Below are 23,402 nucleotides of genomic sequence, written 5' to 3' on the forward strand. Positions count from 1 at the left end.
GTAGGAATATTTCAGATAATAAACCAAAACAGACTTATAAACCCCTATGCATATTTTTCAGAGCTTTTTAAAACACTTGCCAGTTAAATTTAAGAAGTACAATAAAACTCATAAAACACAAATGTACATACGTGCATACATAAAACATCTGCTTTATAATGTAGCACATACCTCATGAGGGTTATAATCTGCAGGTAGCTTCTCTAGCATCTCATCAGCAAGACGCTGCACCACTGCTTCCCGTGTTTCTCCTCCTCTAGTACTGCTGTCTTTGGGCTGAATGCTCACTATGGTACTAAATGTCTCATTAGCCAGGTTGGTCTGGTAAGTTATGTCTGCATTAGGGTGAAGTCCAAATACCTTAAAGTCAAAGGTAAAAAAATTGGGGGGTGAAAAAGTGATTTTTCTTCCAAAAGTATATATATGAAAGAATGCATAAAAATAGATAAACAAGGAAGAAAATTTTCAGTTCTATAAAACAATAAGTATGAACAGGTCAGTGGAGGTACATCCATTTAACTGGCCAAGGACAAAAACCAAATTACACAAAACCATTAACATAGGCTGCATACACAAAAGTGGTTTCATTCATATCAGTGGGGGACTTTTTAACTGATCTGATTATCTTCACATGCATCATGCTGTGGAGTGCTATCAGGGGGTGACAACAGACTCCTTTCCATTGGTTCAGACCAGTGTTTGTTGGAAACATGTAATACATGGACATTGGCCCCTTACCACTAGCTCTGGGGCTCTATTGGTCTATTGCTGTTGTACCAGCTCAAGTAGATGCCCCTAATTATCAGACCAGTCAGCATTTCTAACATGTTTTTCTTTACTCAGTCTGTTAGGCTTATAAGGCATGGAGCATGGTGAATAAAATATTGTCCACATTTGAAGTATCTGAAGATGGTGATATATTTAGGATATTTTATGCTTTAGCTACTTTTGGTTGAAGTTTCCCCTTCCTTACTTCTCCTTCTCCTGAAACTGAATTATTTTATTTAAGGTACAGCTAGCACAGAATTACTGCAAAGCTGCCCTTTGTCTGAATGATAATAGCTTTTTCAGAAACTTCCACTGAAATATCAGTAAGTCTATAATTGTCAGATTGACAATTGCAACTCTTCTCCAGGAGGAATTGTATGTACTGTGACTTATTTCACAAGCCCTCATTTAATTATAGCTATTACATATCTCTTACAAACTTTGAACCACTGATCTTACAATGAGGAAGGCTTGCCCTCAAACTGAGCACAAAAGCAAAGCAATCTTCCATTTCTCATTTTTCACATTTTTTCGTATATTCAGTTTTCATATTTTACATTAGAATCAGTATATTGCAAGAAGACACTTGTAGAAACCAGTATTTACATATTCTGAGAACAGAATAAAAAGGGCCATTTAATATTGTTATACTTGCAAATGTAGAAACTCAGAGACAAGGGATATAAGTGGCTGCAGTGGTGCCACAGCCAGCAAAGCTGCACTGATTTACAACTCTTGGGGATCTAACCCTTACAACAGCACAAAGAACACAGTACAGTCCTAATACCACATTTGAGAGACAGTGTGACTATAATAGCATGCAATTAGATTCCAGATAGGATTTAAAGTTTTGCACATAGTGGTTTACTCAAACTGAATATTTAGAGCTGTAAAAAGCGAAAATACCAATGCACTTTATTACATTCATATTCGATATGGAAGGAAATACATTTTTGAAGATACACTCTTTTCTGCTTTTGCTCTTGCACAATGAGGGCTTATTTGTATGGTTTTGCTCGAGCAGATTTTGTGGCAATATTACAGCCCAAGTTAGCACCATGAAGAATATCTTCTATTATCTGTGAATGTAAATTGGAGTGCTAGTCCAAGGGCTAAATTAAACACTGGAGCAATATGAACAAAGATGGAAACATGGGAGATGTCGCTGTTGAGCAGCTAGCAGAGTAATGAATGCATCGGTTCTCGGTGGCAAGAAGGAATGACCTTTATTGTTTTGATTTCATCACATTTATAGAGTTCTCAAAAGTCACCCAGATTGGTCAGTCAGAAGCCTTCCCCCAGGCCTGATTGGCCAGGCCTGCACTGTCCAAGTTCTGGGACACTGTTCCAAAACATCCAAACTTTATCTTTATTTACAAAAACACAAGAAAACTTCCCATGGGAAAAACTGTGCTAGCCACAGGGAGACAGCTCTAGTCCTATGGTTTTATGCAAGTGATGTATGAAGAAGAAAGAAAAAAGAAACCAGTGGGGGTACCCGTTTTCTGAATGTTCTGTATATTCATCAAGGAGTCAAATCTCTCGTTCTTTTTGATCCAAAGTCTCTGGGAATGTTGTTTAAAAAAAAATGTTGGATTCTGTCTTTCAGGATTTTTTTGCCTTATGAATCCTCAAAACCAATTGCTAAAGCCATACACCCCTCTGAAATCACTCCCCTATCATCCACTCCTCAACCAGACGGGGAGAGATATTATAACAAAAAGTCCATGGTCTGAGATAAGGACATGAAGAGATCAATCACCAGTTATCATCACAGACAAAACAGACTTGACTTGGGGAATTTAATTTATTACCAATCAAACCAGAGTAGGATCATGAGAAATAAAAACAAATCCTAAAAACACCTTCCCTCCACCCCTCCCTTCTTCCCAGACTTAACTTTATTCCCAAATTCTCTACTTCCTCCCACAGCAGCACAGGGAGACAGGGAATGGGGGACAGGATTTGTGGTCAGCTCACCACATACTGTCTCTGACTCTTTCCTCCTCAGGAGCAGGACTCCTCCCACTCTTCCCCTGCTCCAGGACAGAGTCCCTCCCACATAAGACAGTCCTCCATTAACTTCTCCAATGTGAGTCCTTCCCACAGGCTGCAGTTCCTGAAGTGGTCTGGTGTGGGTCCCTACCACAGGGTGCAGACCTTCAGGAACAGACTGCTTCAGCATGGAGCACCCATGGGGTCACAAGTTCAGCCAGCATATCTGCTCCAACATGGGCTCTTTTCCCCATGGGGCCACAGGTCCTGCAAGAACCTGTTCCAGCATGGATTTCCCACAGGGTCACAGCCTCCTTGAGGCATCCACCTGCTCCAGGGGGCGTCCTCCACGGACTGCAGGTGGATCTCTGCTCCATGGTGGGGACATCCATGGGCTGCCAGCACCACAGGCTCAGGGGAATCTCTCTCCTGCACCTGGAGCACCTCCTGTCCTTCCTTCTTTGATCTTGGTGACTGCAGAGTTGTTCCTCTCATATTCTCACTCCTCTCTCAGACTGAAGATTCATGTGCAGATTTTTATCTTCCATAAATACATTATCCCAGAGGCACTGCCACCATTGCTGATGGGGTCAGCCTTGGCCATCAGTGCATCCATCTTGGATCTGGTTGACTTTGACCCTGTTGCAAATGGGGCAAGCTTCTGGCAGGCTCTCACAGAAGTCACTCTGTAGCCCCCAGCTACTGAAACCTTTCCATGCTAACCCAATACACCAAGTTCAATTGCCCTCCTCAGAAGACAGTGTTCATGCTTCTCAGAGGAAGAAATTTCATCAAAAGAGCAAGGATACAGCAAGCAGACCAATTCAGTCTTTCTTTCTTAACTAAGAATGGAAAAGGAATGAATCAAGGATACACTGTTTGGACTAGCACAGTATCCTTTGTCGAACTAAGAAGATTGGGAGATTAAAAGGTTAAAGGTTTTCATGAGCAATTTTGACAGATTTTGGAATGACAGAAGAAAGCCATAGCTTTCTTCCTAGTAAGTGAAAATGTGAAGGACAAAAAGATGTTTGTATTCCTGGACTTGCTCCTATTTACATAAAAGCCAAAGGTAAAATTCCCCTATCTCAAACCATACATACAGATTTTTTACAGGCATCGAACCACTTTAAAAATGCATTGCAGCATTGTGAGATTGGTTCCCAAGTGCTTAAGAAAACAGATCCATGAAAGCAGCACCTGAAATCCGATAGACCCAAGGTTCATACACTGATAGGAACCATGAGCTGGGCTCAAATGGATCCCACCGATGCATTACCATGTCTGCGTTTACTCTTGCATAGAAAAGGTGCATCATTGCTGGCACAAATAGCTTTTCATTCTGCTTTCACTATCCTCAGAGATTCAGAACTTTCCAAGCTTATTTCATGACCTTGGAAACTTCTCGCCCTCCCAGCCAGCACATTATCAGTAAGTGAAAACCGGTTTTCTCTGTTCCGTTCCATCTATTTAATTTTAATAGAACTTATTTCCAATGGCATTTATCAACTTAATAGAAAAGAGACAAATATCCAGACCATTCTCTTCTGTTCCAGTTTTAACTAACTTCATCATGTGTGCCTCTACTGGAGAGAGCAGATAGTCACCATCCTCCAATCACTGTGACCACTGTGGTATGCACACATTGGCTTATGTAATACTGGTTGCAACCAGGAGCTACTCTGCACCCTACCCCATAAATTCACAACATCCACATCTTTCTGTTGTCAAAATGGAATAAACTCCCAATTATAACTTGCAAAATGAGACCACAGGGCTTTTTTACCTTCATTATTTCTCAGATTGCATGTCTACTCAATCCCATACAGAATTGTGAAACCACAATTCTGAGGGTCATCTAATCCAAATCACCTGCTCAGGCATGGTCAGCTAGACCAGGCTGTCCAGGACAGTGTCCAGCTGGGATTTCAATGTCTCATAATATCAAGACTCCACAACATCTCTGGGCAAACTCTTCCAGTGTTTTACCACCTTCACAACAAAAAGTGTTCTCAGATGGAATTTCCTGCTATTTAATTTATGACCATTGCCTCTTGTTCTTTCACTGGATATTATCAAAAAGACTCTGGCTCCATCTTCACAGCAGTCCAACAAGTTTTTATACACATTGATAAGAGTGCTTAAACCTTGCTGTGTCAACCTTCCAGCAGATAATTGCAGTTGTTAAAGTCCTCCATGGGGACCAGGGCCTGTGAATACAAGACTTTTTCCAATTGTTTGAAGAAGGCCTCATCCACCGCTTCCTGGTCAGCAGATCTATACTGAATGCCCACTATAATGGTCTGCCCACTAACCTTGACCCATACATACACAATTCTGAAAAAAAAACCCTTATTAAGTCATTCATCTGACAAAAACTCACTTTAATATATAAAAATATTTTACCTCTGGTGTATCAATCACTGGCAATTGCTCTATGCACTGGAGATAGTCTTCCACTGTATTCCCTTTTGGAATAAGATAACCTTTGTAGAAACAAAATTTTTCACTGAACATGTGCTCTCCAAACCACACTCTTGCATATGTATTCAGCAGTGCCTTGTCGAGGTCATCAGTTACACGGCCACCATACTGCACTTCTCCAAGCATGTAGCGAACACAGCTCCAGTTCACTCCATGTTTAATGTTCACATCATTCAAATGGTTCTGAATGAATTGCACACTGGCTGTGAAGTCTGCCTGATTAAATTCGTAAGGAATATTCCATCCCAATGGGCCAAACTTTCGTCTTTCCTGTAAATAGTTAAAGGTAAAAGACTGATTGATAGTAATTGTGGAGAAAACTTAAGTGCAGAAGAATACATTAAATATGTTAAGAATGCAGTAGTCCAGCTGGAACTTACATAAATTTGACACACACAAGGCCAAATGCTTGATCAATTATCTAGTAGATAAATTTGTACAAACAAAGAATAGGAACATTAACATTTTCACAAAGAAAAAAGTCCTCTTTTAAAGTATTTTTTAAGCCTCTGACTCTAGAACTTTAGCTTTTGAATTTCATAAATTAAGCTACTGTGTGAGGTAAGGGTGTCCAAACTCATCAGCCATGATCACTGCATGTGGTCCTCCTATGGACTAGATATATTCCTATCTCTGCTGTCTCTGCATGCTGCAGATTCAAGTAGGAAAAACTGCTTCTCAGTGAATCATTTACAGACTCAGCTGGCAGTATATAGCTGTTAGGGCAATATCTGGTAATTGCAAATTTTTAATTTCCACCACGAAAGAAGTGACACCAAAGTGATGCAAAGAAGAACATACCACAGGCTTCCACTGGACCACAATATATCAGTGTGTGGATGCCACAGAGCTAAATTAACCAGGCTCCAAATATAAACTAAGGATACTGCAAAATCTATCGATAGGATGATGAAAAGTTGTGGTTAATCCATAAAGCACTTTCTTTAATGGAACTCCTGAAAGTCAAGACCCAAAATCTACTTTCATTTCCTCCTACAGATTTCAGAGCTGAAAGGATTTATATTCACCCTCTTATACCTACTCATTGTGAATGCAGCAATTTAAGAGTATGGTTTTCCAAACCATAAGTTGTAAACTTCTTTAACATACTTTTATGATTTGAAATATTTTTAAAAGTTCAGTTAATTGAAAGACAGATCACACAGGCATTGCCCAAGATTTTAACAGAAGCATACTCTAATTGATCACTGCTTGATTGTCCATTTTTCCCTCTGAAATATCATCCCTTTTGGAGGTACAGCACCAACATGAGCAAAATTCTAACACAGTTCCAGTAATAGAGATATGTTGTTTTCTTTCCTATTATATTTGTGTTAATTTGCCAACATGAAACTTCCCTTAAAAAATGTTTTTCATTTAATAACAAGGTTCATTAATAAATGAAACATGGCTTTATGACAGAAGAAAAGAAATGTATTTTTAAACCTGAACAGTTGTGTGAAGAAATGCTACGGCATATAGCAATGGTTTCCACTGAGGCATTTTGCTCACTTCTAGCAGATTCTGAGTAACAGCCGAGTATGTCCGTTTTAAGCCAGCTTTCACACCTGGAAAGTAAGTATAAAAATGTAATACATTAGTAAAAAAAAATGTATGGAACCCCTAAGTCCAACCTCTGTTAAGCAGAATTCTCTATTCCAATTTATAGTATCATCTTACTTAGACCTTAAATAATATCTTAGAATCAATTAACTGTTCAGTTGGTCATAGCAGGCAAACCTCAATAACATTTTGCTTCACATCAAATTCATCTCAAGAGTCTGGAAGGAATTAAAATTAAATAATCATATTCTAAATGTTCCAAGTAACAACTGAAATATAAACATAATTACTGAGCAACTATACGACAATGAAAAAGACACCTAACATAATATGAAATATTGCACTGGGTATCCAAGAGTTTGTTTTTATATTTACTTACAAAATTGGATTTTAACTTTACTTAACATAATTTTGTTTAGATTTGATTCTTTTAAAAATCTCAAAATTCTGTAGGCAGGTTCTCCATCTGGCCTACAGGCACCAAGGTAACAAGATGAGAACCTAAATTCGTAGTGGAAATACTAATACTTTGGGAGGTTTGTTTGAGCACTGACATTTCATATCCCAGGAACAGCTGTAGGCAGTTGATACTGATATAGTCTTAGCTTCCACAGAATACATAAGTTTGACTACTCCCAGATGCTTTCAGGCAGTGCTACTCAAGCATCTTCTGCCTTGGGCAGACAACCCGAGCACAAGTTACTGACAAAAGGTCCCTCTTATGATAGCTTCCACCTAATCAGCTTCACACAGAACTAGAAGTGCAGATTTCAAGTGCAGTGAATAGATTGTCCAAGTCATCCTACTTCCTGTGACACAATAAAAGCACTTTTGCTTTGTTTGTACTTCACAAAGATCTTGTATAACAATATTCAAACAAACAGCTTTTCAAAATTTTGAAATGGTATCGTAAGAGAGCTCTAAAATCAAACTAAAGTGTCTTATCATATTGTGCTACCAATATGGTAGGACAATATTAGAAAACTAAACCTGTTATATTTCGTCTTGACCTAAATTATTACACTGGGCTTTTTTCCGCCACTAAATGCAAGTTGCAAATTTGCTATAACTTGATTTCTAAAATAGCCTCTTGGAGCTATAGGTTGTCACCATTAGAAGGATTGGGAGGGGACCACTGTGCCATAAAAAGATGCTGAGCACTGAAGTAAAAAGGGAGAGAGAAGAGAAAAACTTAAGAAATTTTTAACAGACTGACTGCCTGTTCTTGAGATGGAGTATTAATGCTGAAACAGAATGTATTTCACAAGATCAAATATTTGTAGATATCTTACTAATTTCAAAGGAAGTTAAACACTGAAATAAGAGGTTTACATGTCTGAAGCTTTAAATAGGACCTTGGATAAAAATTCTCAGCTCCTACTGACATCATCAATAGAAATCAGCAGCAACACATACATACAAATAAAGGACATATTTATTTTTTAATTTATATGCATTGATAAGATACCCCTTCTCTCCTCAACGTTAAATAATCATCTTGGCCTCTCCTAACATAGAATGTTCTCCAATCCCTTCAGCATCTTTATGGACTCTCACTGGACTCATTCCATCCATATCTTTCTTGCACTTCTATTAACACAGAAATATGAGTCCAAACTGCCAATTGAGATGCAGATCTCACACTGTGCTTCTGCACACAGACTACTTAGGTTAGGAAAACTAGGGGCTTAGAGGCCCAGAAAACATGAGATGAACATCTGAATATGAGGAAACATCCTGGAAGTGAGGAAAGATTTGGATGTAGGGATGTGCATGGAGACCCAGAACACCAGGGGATGCCCAGGGACCTACGTCAGTAATGTTCAAGATTGGTAGCTGCAAGTAGCTGCACAGTGAAACCAACACTACTTTATGCCCAACCTTCCTGGACCAGAAGTGAACTCTCCAATGGGAAGTCATTCCTACCTTGAGGAGGTTCATTGGTAAATTTTATAGAGGACTGTAAAAGACTAATAGGAAATTCTGGGTGAGCCTCTGTAGTGATCCAGGTTCTGAAATCTTCATTCACAGACTCTTTTGTTGTGATGGTGTCCATTAATTCATTTAGAAATTCCAAGCCCAGGTGGCAGTTCTGTAGAAGGAGCCATCCTCCATCTTGCATGCACTGATTTAACAGGTGCCTTGCATGAACTTCCTGGCCCTGACCCATTGAAATGGCTCGACATGGAACGTTCTAAAAATAAAAAAAGAAAGTTTATTTTATAGGTAGTTCCTTAAAATTATACACAATGTATTTGTTCTGTAGATCCATGTGTAGTGACATTCTTCCACAACGAAAATCATAAATACCAATGAAGATTGATTATAGTAAAAACACAGTAAAAAAACCAAAATAAAAACAAGCAAAACCCTTCAAGTTTCTGTTCCACCTGGTGTTGGAAGAAAACAACACCCACTGGAAAGAATATTTTTTTGCTGGTGTAACAAAGTACATGGGATAAGATATCTAAAACATTCTTCCATCCTTTTCCAAATAAACCAAAAGAAAAAGAGCCTGACCATTCTTTTTCCTATGATGTGGAATATCTTGAGATGGACACCTATTAGGGCTTCAAATAATAATTAATACAGAGAGTAAACCAAACAATGCTGGTGACTTTTTACTCTCTGAGCATATTTATTTCATTTAAAAGAGCACTGACAATGAAGCAGGTAGGACAGGAAAGACTGGTTCACATTTAAACATTCCTCAGGAAACATCCTGTATTGTTAAATGGCAGCTGTGGAGCTACTGATTCAAAGGATTCTAGTTTGGTGATCTGCCAGCTCTAGCAGATCTAGAGCCTATCTAGATTCAGAAGAGACAAAGCTTAAAAACGCAAACGTAAGAATTCTGGAATTTTCTGGTGTCTTCTCCAGAAGCTCTGGGAGAGTAAAGCCACTTGTTCAGAAAACCAGAAGATGATTAAAGCTCTCGCAAGGGGATCTGAAAAGATAAGAGGACCATACAAATCTGAGATTAGGACCATACAAATCTGTCAGTAACATGCAGGCAGATCCTCCCTTGCTTATTGTTCTTGCTACTCTTCAATTGCTACTTTTTAATTGTCTGGCTCAGGTTGGCTGCCTGACTCCTGCCAGAGAAAACCACATTATCAAACCCACTTAAACATATTTTTCTGAACATATGTTGAGGGCAAAAGAATTGATGAAAAGACTTTGTTTCATGGATAGTTTCATGTTCAAGGCCTAGAGCTGAGTATCCGTCATGCAGTGAGCAATGAGCTGCCTACAGATTTATGAATCTGGGCCTGTCTTCAGCTGGCTGAGAGCTACAAAGGTTAGTCTTGACCGATACAGCTACTCAGACTGTCTCACTGTGAAACAAAAAGGAAGGAAGACATCCACTCCAAAACAGTGTGGAGGAGGCTGCCCTACTTTTGCAGACGAAGGTTAAGCATATGGACACAAACTGTGCTGGGTCATTCGGCCTTAGGGTCAGAGAATGGGCCCTGACCTGATTTTACAGAACAGTATAAATGCAGCTGCTATATATGATCCCCCATATCCTGGCAAGATTTGAGGAGATGAGAATGCCAAAGATAAGAAAGCAGTTAAATCCTACTCTCCTGTCAGTGAAACCTGAAACTGTATCTAAAAGAAGCAAAGATGAACAGCCTGTGAAGTTGGGTACATGCCAAAAAACCTTACTTTTTTCTAAGATGCATCTGAGTACAGCTAGCACTCCCACAAGTCAAAGACTATGAGTACCCCTGTATAAGAGTGCATAAATATTCAGCAGGTACATTATTCCCTAATAAAGCATCTTCTCATATTTCGCTCTTCTCAGCAATGTTACCTCTCATATGTACAATCATTAAAGGTTATAGAAACATGGAGAGAAGGAAGAAATATTTTTCACTATGAATTGTCCTCATTTTACTCCTTCTGAAAGAACTCTGTCAAAATGTCTGCATATAGAACGTTTCTTTCAATAGTGAGTCATATCAGCACATCCATGTCATCTTAATACATTGCCATCCAGATGAAAATGCTGGCATTTTTGTCACTACAGTGGCCCTGACAGTTCTATTGAAGGTTCTGTGCATCATTCCCTAAAACTACCTCTACAATAAAAAAAAAAAAAAAAAACCAAAAACAAACAAACAAAAAAAATTTTATTTTAATGGAGTCAAAGTACTTGCAGAAGAAACTTCATTTTAATCCTGAAAGTTAAATTTTCACTCCATCTTAAAGTGAAAGTAAAGGGGGCAGAAATGCAAGTAGTTTTAAGATAGAGCTTGTTTGGTTTATAAAGAAGGTTATATAGCTCAGTAGTCACAGATACCATTCTCATTCCTTTTTGAGAAGGCTACCTGAAAAATTAAATTTTAAAGTGAAAAATAAATTCTAGACAGCAATTCGAAGTTTACCAACTACAAATTACTGGTTTATACTGTTAATATCGTACTTACATCTACCACCAGTACTGACAATCCATTTTAAGACTACAAATCACGACTGTAAAAGGCAAATCATTGAAAAAAGAGGCCCAAGTTTTTTTAACATTAAGAAAAAACCTCAGCACCACCACCATCCCCCTCCAAGGTCAGATCCTTGGTACAGCTAATCTGTATCAAAGATTTAGTCTGGAAAAAATCAGAGAAATTCCAAGGAAAGACAGAAACTAAGTACAATTTGTTGACAAACTAGCAAAATAAACACAAAGCTCACTAGCAAATGTTCCTGAAAACTGTAAGTTATTTTTAGATACGTGTCTCAAAAGCTAAAGAACTGCTGAAATGCTCCTCAATTCCACACTGTTATATACATTTTTATTTTTAAAAATATCTGTGTTTGGAGTTTGTTTTGTGGCATTCAGATGGCTTTTGTAAACTTGAAAAGTTTCTATATGCTGTGTGGTTAAGTCTTTACTTCAAGAGATTAGAAAAGGACTTCACAGTTAAACAGTGTAGTTGACTTTACATTTACAGTTGAACTTCAGGTTCTGACAGTCTGGTTGATGTTGTCTTGTTCATGAACCGTGAGTGAATAAACAAGGCAATCCCTTTAGCTCTTTTACAGCCTAACTTTTTGTTTATTCTATACACATTTCCTGAAAGCATGAAAACATATTTAGACTGTACACTGCAATATACTGTTGGTCTGACGGCAGACAAGGATCAGATTAATCACTTCAGATTTAAGATTCCTAAATTTAAACTCTAAGTGAGAGTTAGGGCATAAATTAAGCTGTCTTCAACATGGACAGACAAATACGAGTCCTGATTTTCAAACAGAATGAGCATCTCCACTTTCTAATTAATAAGCTAAGGAGATTTGTGGGTGCTCCCCACATTTGCAAAATACTTTGTGCACACAAAAATCCTGCGCCATTAAATGAAGATGCATTCTAACAAGGAGGAAAATTTATGGAGATCTACTGTAAATGACTTCTTCTTGGGAAAAGTTTGCATGCACCTACGTTGTGGACCATAAAACAGAGCGCAGAGTGCCTTAAAGTGATGCTGTTCTGTTGGAAATGTTGAATGTCTTCATCAAGTGGACAGACTGAATGCCAGGGTGTTAAAGTTAATTTCTCTCGTCAACATATTTGCAATTTTTTTTTCTGTATCTTGCTGTTATTGTTATTACTGTCAGCTCCTACAGTGAATGCAACACAATGTAAACCACAAATACTGCTTTGTTCTCATAGCTCGGTACTTACCTAAGTAGTGGACAACCATATTCTGCTGGATAAAGATTGACAGCTCATTGGAATCAAGCAACTGCGAAAAGCAAGACTAACATTTCCACTTCCTAGTAAATGCATTTTGGCTACTGGTCCAAAATTAACTTCCAGAGAACACTAGCATGAATATAAATACCATTATTTTAACTTCTTTAATATCTGGAAATACTACTTTTAGGGCAAAGAGTTAGAAATGTCTTTATCAACTCTAGCACACTCAGTTTAGGAGGGTACCTTTGCTTTTGCAAGCCGTTCTATATTTTCAGTGGGGTCAGAGCCCACTGATAAAAGGCACATCAAAGGTGTTCGACAGTCACTTTCTGTCCACATGGCTTCTATTTCAAGAACAAATCCTTCAGCATATTTCCCTCCAAGAGATTCTGCAATGTAGTGCCGAGCCTGGGGAAAAAAAAAAAGTTACCAGAAAAATATGTATATCTTTACTTTTTAAATTTAGCATTAATCTGAGATGTGGAAGCTACCAATGCCTACAGTGGAAGGCGATGACTGTTTAAACTTCCATTTTCAACTCTGGTGTAACAAAAGTTGCAGTCCAGGAGACAACCATTGAACTTCTCAGACAGCAAGTTTCAAACAAAGAAGAGAAAGAATTCTGCTCACACAACAGCCATGCTGGAAGTACTGCTGCTAGAAGATGCAAAACTGAATTTTTTAAAGAACTGGAAAAAAATCCATGCAGAAAAAGTCCAGTGTCGGCTCTGAGGACAGACCAGCTATTGCCCCTAAATAACTTCCTGCTAAAACTTGGTAGATAGCAAAAAAAAAGAGCTTAGGGCAATTAGATCCAGGGGTTTAACTCCAGGTTCTACTACAATCTCTTAGTGCAAAGGAGAAATTCCCACCAGCTATATAGTCAAGACGTGAAAATCACACTGATGTTTACCGGCAAAAATATCAAAATCAAACGATAAAAAAACACCATCTTTGGCAAAGGATGAAGTACAACATAAAATTTCACATTAAGCCACTTATCATAGCAGAACTTAGTGATAATTTAGCATTTACTTAGCATCAGCTCAGCTCAACTGAGAAAAACCTTAAAACCTATGAAATGCAGTTTTACCCAAAAGTTCCAGGAAAAGAGAATTAGAAAAAGAGAGAAAGACAAAGACACAGAAGGAGAGAAAAGATCAAGAAAAACACACACAGAGCTCCCACCTCCTAGGATTCTAGCGGGGGCAGGACAGGAACTCCGTGAACAGTTCTAGGCTGTGACCATGTGCTGCCCTCATGCTCTGCCCTTTAAGCCCCATGGCCTTCATGTGCTGCCCCTTTGGTGGGACAGCTGGCGGCTCGGCCAGTCGGGGCCCAGGTGACGATGGCCACCGCAAGAGTCCATGACTGATATGGAGCTCAGCCAGGCCTTGGGGGGGCAATGGAGGGCAGAGCAGGGCGATAAAGGCCTAACCATTAGCAAACCCCACCCACAGCTAGCAGCAGTATGCCTGAAGCTTGAGGCTCTTTACATGTTCCAAGCCTAACCCTAGCCCTTGACCACCAGGGCAGCTTGACAAAGCAGAAATTGCACCCCCGTGGGGAGACCAGCTGAAAATCTGCAAGAGCAAAAAAGCTGGGGCCTTGCAAAAATCATCTAGGCATGCCTTGGCCAGTGACAGCGTGCCTGGAGATTCCGGGTCTTTAAATCTCTGACACCGTAGCATAGGTGGAACCCTACCCCTAGGCTTGCATATTAAAATGAAAACAACACCATGACACTCCAGCTCGGAAAGATGAATGAACAACGTTGGGGCCCTACTGTAACGCCCCAGGGAGACTAGTGCCAGTGTGCCTGGAGCTCGAGGCCCTTTAGATCTCTCAACCCTAACCCTAGACCCAATCGTCCAGGAGAGCATTTCCTTGGTGCCAAAGCACCAACCCCTTCAGGAGTCCAGATCAGAAAATTGTAGAAGCAGCAATATGTGGGCCCAGCCACAATGGCCTTGGCAGGCCCTTTCGAGCGCCGACTTCCATGGATCTCAAAACTCTTTATATCTCTCAACCCTAACCTTAAGCTCTGATCCTCATTGCAGATGGACTCTGAGGCTGAGATGGCCACACCTTTTGGGTTTTCAGATCAGAAATATGCATTAGAGGCTATGTTTGGGCCTTGCCACAATGGCCTTTTGAGGCCCTTTCCAGCTCCAATGTTTCTGGATGTAGAGGTTTTTTAGGTCTCTTAGCCCTAACGCTTGCCCTTGGCCCCAATGCCTGGTAGTCCGTCGGGCCAAGGCACCCACTCCTCTGAGTGTCCAGATCAGAAAAGTGTAGGAGCAGCAATTTTGGGGCCTTGCTGAGTTCATCTTGGCATGTCTTTTCTAGTGCCATTGTTCCTTGAACTTCAGGCTCTTTAGATCTCTCAAGGTTTACCCAAGCGCCTCACGGCTGTTTGGCACTTGGCCAGATGTGTGAATCATCATAGGTGGTACAAATGAAAAAGTTTGCAGTTGGCATTTGAGGCACGTGTTGCAGCCTGGACACTTAGATCCAGGGGTTTAAATCTACATTCGATTGCCCTCTCTTTGCCCAAAATAAAAAATCCCCACCAGACATAGTTAAGGGGTGAAAACCTGGCTTAAGTTTACTGGCAAAAATGTCAAAACCACCGTTTCAAAAAACAACCATCTTTGCCAAAGAGTGAAATACAACATCGAATTCAACATTAAGCCACTTATCATAGCAGTACTTAATGTTAATTTAGCATTTACTTAGCATCAACTCAGCCCAACTGAGAAAACCCTTGAAACTTATGAAATGCAATTTTTGCCACAACTTCCAGGAAAAGAGAATTAGGAAAAGAAAGAGAGACAGAGAGAAAGACACAGAAGGAGAGAAAAGATCAAGAAAAACACACACAGAGCTCCCACCTCCTAGGATTCTAGCGGGGGCAGGACAGGAACTCCAGGAACAGTTCTAGGCTGTGACCATGTGCTGCCCTCATGCTCTGCCCTTTAAGCCCCATTGCCTTCATGTGCTGCCCCTTTGGTGGGACAGCTGGCGGCTCGGCCAGTCGGGGCCCAGGTGACAATGGCCACCGCAAGAGTCCATGACTAATATGGAGCTCAGCCAGGCCTTGGGGCAGCTCTTGTGGGCAGAGCAGGGCTCCTTGGCAGGAGCCTTATATGCGTTTTTCTAGATCTCTTCTCTCCTTCTGTGTCTTTCTCTCTGCCTCTCTTTCTTTTCCTAATCTCTTTTCCCGGAATTTTTGGGTAACAGCATTTCATAAGTTTCAACATTTTTCCCAGTTGGGCTGAGTTGATGCTCAGTAAATGCTAAATTAACGCTAAGTACTGCCATGATAAATGACTTAATGTTGAATTCTGTGTTGTACATCATCCTTTGCCAAAGATGGTTATTCTTTGATTGTTTGATTCTGACATTTTTGCCGGTAAACGTAAGTGTGATTTTCACCTCTTAACTATATCTGGTAGGGATTTCCCCTTTGCACTAAGAGATAGCAACAGAATGTGGAGATAAATCCCTGGATCTAAGTGTCCTAAACTCCTGTACTTCTCTCCTACTTGCTTACTGAAGAGTATAAAATGAAAAAGGATGGAGGGAGCCTTGTTTAAAATGGGGTCCATGAAAAAAATGGTGTTTCCTAAATACAACACTGACGCTATCGCAGCATGTAACCTGTAAGTTGAGATATGCTGCAAAGAAAAACTACTACTTTCCAATATAAAAAATAAAATGAAATAAAAAAATGAAATAAAATAAAATGAAATAAATGAAAATAAATAAGTGAAGAGAGGATACTCATAGTCTATGAGAAGAGAAACTGCTCTATGAGAAGAGAAACTGCTCATCTATTGCACTTTTTTTAATGACATTTGCCACAGAGTGGCAAATCATTACTTCCTCAGTTCTCAGGGTAAGTAACAGTTTATCTGCTGCTTTAGTGCACCTGTCATAAAAGTAAATTGTTGTCTTTCTACCTCTTCTGTGAAGAAGTAAGGGGATGTATCTTTTGATTCACCATAGAAATTCAACTTCTTTACAGGTTTCATTACTCGACTTTTAAAGTGCCACACAAAAAGAATTGTATTCTTGCAGCTACAACAGAATCTATTTCATGCTCTGCTTCCTAGTTCATTGCAATTAAATAAATAAGTATTTTCACATATTTTTTATGAGCATTTCAATATCTGATTTTTCAAAATAGCTCATTCTGCAACAAATATTATGGTAACAAGAAATTCAGAGAACATAAATTTGGAACTAGCAGTTCTAGAGATGTCACATGGCATAACCATTGTACGAAGGAGTATCTTACCTGGGCAACGGTGTGATCAGGGCACCAGCTACGGACAAGGAGCAGTTTATGGAATTGATCCAGCAAGTTGTCATACCCATCAGGAATAACAGCTTTTTCAGGAGCTTCTTCATCAAACCAAGATTTCCAAGACTTCTCATTCTTAACAATTTGCACCAGAAGTTGATTGAAAGGGTACAAGCTAGATAACTGCACAAGATTGAGCCATGTCATGTCAAGGATCCACTTTTTTGGTTTTGGTTCCACAGAATTCATATCCAAGCTGGAACCTCCTGCAAAGCGAAAAGTATTATAGAGGAAAACAAACATTGTTAAACAGAAAAATTATAAGCAATAAAAACCCCCATATTTATATAATTCAGGGAACAATATTTTATGTAAACCAGGATATGGATACCTAGAATTTGCATGGAAGAAACACTTAGCAAAGACCTAATTGGGAAGTGGTCTCAGTTCCTCCCAAAGCTGATGGCCCAGTAATTTTTGTGCTGCTTCTACTCCATCTGTAGAGTTGGAACAAAATGTGACTACCTAAAAGGATACTCAAACCCAGTTCTTCAGACCATGAAAGGACCTACGCTTAGTACAGCCTCCTTTCATCTATACTAAAGAATAAGAAAGCATGTGGTGCATTCATTTCCAGGACTGTGCAACATCAACAGCTCTTAGCTCAACCACCACTCAGCCTCATGCCCATTTGCACACCCAGCACAGCTGAGCCACAGCTGAGCAACAAGTCAGTGTTTGCCAAACTGAAATATTTGGATGCCAAGCACATGACTGTACTTGTCTTTGTACCAGATTACATTTATCTTATCTTGGAGACAGTGAGGTCAACCCCCATCAAATTTTATAAACTGTACTAAATTATTTTTTGTCATTGTGTCTGAGTAGTGACATACAGTGGTGACATAATGCAATGCAATATAGAAGTGTTTTACAATTTTTTGTGCTGATGCTTAAGTCTGGTACAGTATTCACATGCCTGCTCAGCAGCCATCAAGAGAGCTTTTGCTGATTGCCTAAAATCTCACATAGATATGTGGCAACTTGAAAAAGAGGCAGACAGTAGAGACTATAGGTTTTCTTACAAAGTAATGGTCTTATTTTTTTCTTGTTTTTCAATGTATAACAGTTAAAATAATCCTCATCTAAGCATTATTTTGATAACAAATAATCTATATAGGTCTTGTTTTAGAAAATTTGCCTCTTAATTCCTTCTTGGGCTATATATGCTTTCATTGACCAGTTAAAAACCAGTAGATCCACAGGATATAACACCTTGTTAATGCAAGTACTGCAAAATCTGAATTTGGCAGTTCACAGACTTATGTAAACAGGAACATTTTTACAGAAATTACCTTTGATCAGCGTCTCAAACTCAGTGTGTGAAATTTTCTTGGCTTGCAAGTCAATCTTCAATGCCAGAATCAATGTGAACAGGAACCTCTGATTTTCATACAGCCCTCGAATTGTGTACTTGAAGACTTCATAGGTGAGATGCTCAATTATATAAACTACCCTTTTTGCTGTCATCTGAGATTTCTGAGATCTTTCCACTGATAGGTCAAAAATCCTGAGGAACTGCCGTAAGGATGTTTGGTACATGACATTAACCAAGCTCATTTCCACAATTAGGAAATAAAGGATGCTACCACGACTTGCAACGGGCCGATACTCTTCACGTGCAGTATTGATTTTCACCTCTGTCTCCATTGCTGTGTTTAGTTTTTCACTGACCTTAGAATCAATGGAAAAGACTATGAGGATTAAGTTGTATTACTTTTGATTTATACTACACAAACAAAATGAAAAGGTGTTGATTAAGATCACAAGAGTATTTTTAGTCGAGCTTTGCTTCCCTCTGCTAGTGTTTCAACACAGACATTGGGTCTTCATGTGTTCCAACTCCTGTCACAATGGGATTTGATTCAAACTTACACTTGCAAAATATGTCTGGAATATAGAACAGTATCCAGGTAGCAGTTTAATTCTGCAACTTTTTATGAAGAAAAAAATATAGTGTTTCTACTATTTATTTGTTAAGGAGTCAGATATTATATAGTGGCTTGGAATGGAAAAAAATAAAACAGGAATGAAAATCTGTATATATATAAAATCTTTAAAGTACAATAACAAAATATATCTGCAGTACATTCAAAATTCACCTCTTCTGCTGTTGTTTTAGTGATCCTTAAGACTTCTATCAGAGACTCATCTTCAACCAATGAGCCTTCGGTACTGGTCAGACGGCAGAGCAGATTATCTTCAAGCTCCTGCATTTTCCTCTTGTTGGATGTCACTTGTTCCATCAGTTTGATTCTTTCTGCTTCCAGTTCCTGTATTCAAGAAGTTTGCCTTAGAATATTTAACATCAATTAAAAGAAAGATTTGTATAAAGACAGAGAAAACATGTGATTTCATGCATGTTAGATTTGGGACTTTGTTGCCTTTTCCATAAAATACAGAAACATTACTCAATATTTCTGTACTAAAATAATTTGCATGAATACTGAATATATATATAATAATTTATATGTACACTGTATTTATTTGATTAATGCAGCATAAATGCTGGAGAATGAAAATGTCAGAATTACCAGGAAAAGCTTCCTCATAGTAAGGTGTGCAAACCACTAAATATAGTTTCCAATGGGAAGTGATAAAAGCCACATTACATTGAGTACTTAAAATTAAATCAGATAAAGGACTGAAAGGTGCTTTGTATGGATGGATTTTACACTGTGAGCAAAGTTGACTGGATGACCTTTTCAATTTCTAATTTCTACAATTCTGTGACTTTGAAAGATACAATCCTCTACTGCTTATAAAACAAGAAATGCTACAATTATTACCTATGTCATTTGGATTTTTTGTGCCCTTTCTACAAGGCAGAAAATGACAAGGGAACAAAGGCAGACGAGTCAACACAACGCCAAGTGAAATGAGGCATCTATACTGCACAGTCTACACAGCTCAGCTTGCTGGCTGCCTTTATTTAATCAATCAAGTCAACCTTCCTATAAGAAAAGGGTAGTTAATAATAGTCTACCTACACCTATGGCTTCCATTTATTTTCATTTTTGTCAACATGTCAAGCTAGAGAAAAAGGAGATGTACAGAGTTATACAGTACAGGAGGTTCTCCTGTATTTCAGAGAAGTGACAAACTTTTTATTTTCACAAACTTCTCATTTGGAAGCCTGTTTTAAATATATTCTAGGGCTGTAAAATGTAGCTCTGTGGAAGCTATAAGTGACTGCATCCCAAAAAAGGGGAATGACTTAAGCATCAGTCATCCAGTTTTCTGCATTTACTCCTCTTTCTATATCATTACCACAAAAAAAGATTAGAATTACACAAAAGGAATACTTCTACAAAACACTCAAACATACATTTAACTACATGCTTAAATTCCATGTAAGGATGCACTTTGTTTAAGACCAGACACTTTACCCATACCATTTTTAAGGCTGTAAAAGGTATCTTTCAGAAAATTAGCAAATTTACCAGATGCAAGTTTTTTGTTTGCAAGAGAACTTCACAACCATATTTGTAACATAAAAAATACCTGTTCTGAACACAAATAGTGGCAGTAACTTCATCATCAAAGTACAAAAATATGCTGATCTTTTTCATATATTTACAGGATCAATTTATAAAGCTGAAAAGAATAAACACTTCTTTGATCCTATTTCATTGATCACTAGAGCAATCTTTAAGAATGTCTTCGTTCCTTTCATCTATTACTTTAGCTCAGCAATCACAAAGTTGTCTCTTTGTAATAGAAAACCTGTTCTTCAGAATCTCATCTCTGTTCATGTTCTGTCTTTTCTTTGAACTAAATTTTTCAGAAGCCCATTGGCTCTGACTATCTACATCACAACATTAATCTCTGACTGAGACAGAAGAGACTGAGCAACCAAGATGTCTTCATATCTGCCAAGAGCAGTTTAATAAATGTTGATCAGCTGCAACCATGTCCTGGTGCAGCAAGTAGTGCTCATACTAATCAGGTTCCCTTGCAGCTCTCTTCAGCTGATGTACAGAACTGGTGGAATATTTTTCAGTGACTCTATTTTTTACCCAAAATTCAGTCTAGATGTTGCTACATACATTCAATATGAATTCTCTAACAGTTCTGTCCAGGAAAAAAGAAGCCTACTGAACAAGGGTATCTTGTGGGAAGAAGAGTTTTATATGTAGGTCATGAGAAACATATTTCACTTCAATCTTGATTTAGACCTCTCCCTCCCTTCAAAGGTTATTCAGGATACTCCCATTCACTCCTGCTGATGCTGTTCAATTTTGCCTACAAAAACATACATCTACTGGAGTAAAGATTAAAAGTTTTAAATCCACAGCATTTGTCCCACCCTTTTTTCCCTCAATACCTGCTGTTACAGTTTTCTGTTTATCATGGAACAATTCACAGGAAGTTTGTGCATTACAATGACTTTCCAGCCTCTGTTTGTGAATGTCAGACTGAAGGAAGGGCACTTAAACACCAGTCCTTCCTTCAGTAAAGGCTCATTCTGAGCAAAGTGGAAGGGTGCTGGCTGGAGAAAATGACAGCACCACTAAAGAACACTGGTTAGAACATGCTTTGGGGAAGTCAGAGGAATGAATTCCCTTAGGTAGGGAACTCTTCTCGCATGAGCAAACCTACCTGAGCTACTTACCAAAAGCAGCAGCTCTGCTAATTCAAACCTTAATTTTTTTCTCTCACGTGAGAGGATTTTCTTCCTTATAATAACTTCCACATAATCAATGCAAATTTTATTAAGAGTAGAATCAAGTCAGTGTTCAGGGCTCCTTAAGAATCTTTTATCTCCTTGCATACTAGAGCCTGGCTGGCAAAAGTAGTTCAAGTTCATAGGCATTTTTTCATGTAATTCAAATTAAGTTTAAAAAGGAATTCAGAAATAAAAGAGATTTCTGACTGAACAAGAAGCCCTTCCCATATATGAAGGAATAAAGTTGTTTTATGTATGTCATATATATGCCTGTGATGTATTTTTAATGAATCATTTTCTTTCTTCTCTTTCCAAGGCCATATCTTAAATATTTAGGTTCCCCCATCCAATTAAAAAACAGCTCCACATTGTCTTTCAGCAAATGCACAACCTTTAAACTTTCATTCACGTTTTTGTTCTTGCACTTGATTTCAACCAAGCCATTGGTTGAAATATGTATGGACTCCTGGTGCAGATACTGAACAAGCCTCCCCTCTATACAAATACCGTAAGATTGGATACCTTTTTTTCTGTGAGGATGACACGGCCAAGGAGCTGATCTTCCAGCCCTTTCACAGTAACTGTAAAGTCAATCACAGTTGTTCTTGCACTGATTTCTGGAGTATAAACAGGATTAGCCACTTTTGTTGTCATATAGAGGGCAAACCCCTTAGTCAGATCGACCTCCTTGTCACCTACTTTCACCTGAAAATGAACCACATTTCTCAATTTTCAAAAGCTGAATTCAAAAAACTGTTATTTTATCCAATGAAAAATGTATGAACTTTTTTTTACATTTTCATTTACACTTTTTAAACTTTCTGCTTAATGGTAAAAAGCTCCTCAAACAACCCCATGAGTTCACTACTCATTTTCTAATCATTTTAAAGGTACAAATCATGTCAGTATTCAGACTACCTGATACCCAACATCTGACCTATTGGGTTTTAATTTCATGTCTACAATTCATCTTACTTTGTATGCTGAACCAGATTTTATGAAATTTTTTTCCAAGATGTTATCTAGAGCAGGATCAAGCTCCTCTCCAATGTCTTCAATTAACAAAGGTCGGCCAAGGGACAAGCAGTCCTCTATATGGTTTCTGAAGAATTTGTGGTTCAGAGCTGTAACCTAGGAAGATTGAGTCACCATACAGCATGCATTTGAAAGCACATAGAAAACAGCATAAAATCTATTGCAGCTTTAAAAAATTATACTCATCCTGGGATATCTACACAAATGATTACATTTTAGGGACTGACACTTGCCAGTGCTGACATGAATGAAAGTTTTGCTTTAATCTTAACAGAACAGGCGATCACATTCACATTTCTTTATTGTTATCTATTTACTTATTTATCTGCTATCTAATCACTATAATATCTTAATATCCCCTAAATATTACTAGATTTGTGCTTAGAACACCAACGTGAAGTAAGGAAATATTTATGGAATTCAGAAAGGGAACCAGTGTTACATACGAGGCCTGATCTGACATCAGACGTTCAATTTCCAGTTCAGTTCCACCAGTCTTAAAATTGCTAAAAATCACATAGACTCCTTTTCATTTATTCAAATTTAATATATCTAACATAATCTTTTGAGATTATAATTGAATAGCCTTCCCAGGCATCTCTTAAGTCCTCGGTTTTGGGTGTTTTTTTTACCAGAAAAAAAATTAGGATAGACATGTTTTTAAAATAAATCCTTGTCTTACACGCAAAAATCTTTGAAAAGGTATAATTAAAATATCTAGAGGCACGTTGCACAGTATTAAACCAGTATATTATTTAAAAATTAATACTCTGTTCCACCACTCTGCACTTTTTGTTTGTTATAATGTAGGCATG

The 23,402-nt window shown here is 38.4% G+C and overlaps 1 protein-coding gene across 1 annotated transcript in view; it reads right to left on the bottom strand.

Annotated features, from left to right (window-relative positions):
• Nucleotides 1-23,402, bottom strand: part of LOC146441751 (dynein axonemal heavy chain 5-like) — a 152,166-nt gene that overhangs the window by 24,376 nt on the left and 104,388 nt on the right. The window contains exons 64-73 of the mRNA XM_085052340.1: nucleotides 22,528-22,683; nucleotides 22,075-22,257; nucleotides 18,986-19,156; nucleotides 18,179-18,557; nucleotides 16,818-17,089; nucleotides 12,758-12,922; nucleotides 8,737-9,004; nucleotides 6,694-6,815; nucleotides 5,170-5,517; nucleotides 172-360 (exon numbers count right to left, since the gene is read on the bottom strand). Coding sequence (XP_084908466.1) covers nucleotides 172-360; nucleotides 5,170-5,517; nucleotides 6,694-6,815; nucleotides 8,737-9,004; nucleotides 12,758-12,922; nucleotides 16,818-17,089; nucleotides 18,179-18,557; nucleotides 18,986-19,156; nucleotides 22,075-22,257; nucleotides 22,528-22,683 — 2,253 coding nt within the window. The remainder of the gene's footprint in view (nucleotides 1-171; nucleotides 361-5,169; nucleotides 5,518-6,693; nucleotides 6,816-8,736; nucleotides 9,005-12,757; nucleotides 12,923-16,817; nucleotides 17,090-18,178; nucleotides 18,558-18,985; nucleotides 19,157-22,074; nucleotides 22,258-22,527; nucleotides 22,684-23,402) is intronic.

The sequence above is a fragment of the Lichenostomus cassidix genome, chromosome 2 (assembly GCF_008360975.1).
Source record: "Lichenostomus cassidix isolate B80296 chromosome 2, HeHo_3.0, whole genome shotgun sequence".
NCBI classification, from domain to species: Eukaryota; Metazoa; Chordata; class Aves; order Passeriformes; family Meliphagidae; genus Lichenostomus; species Lichenostomus cassidix.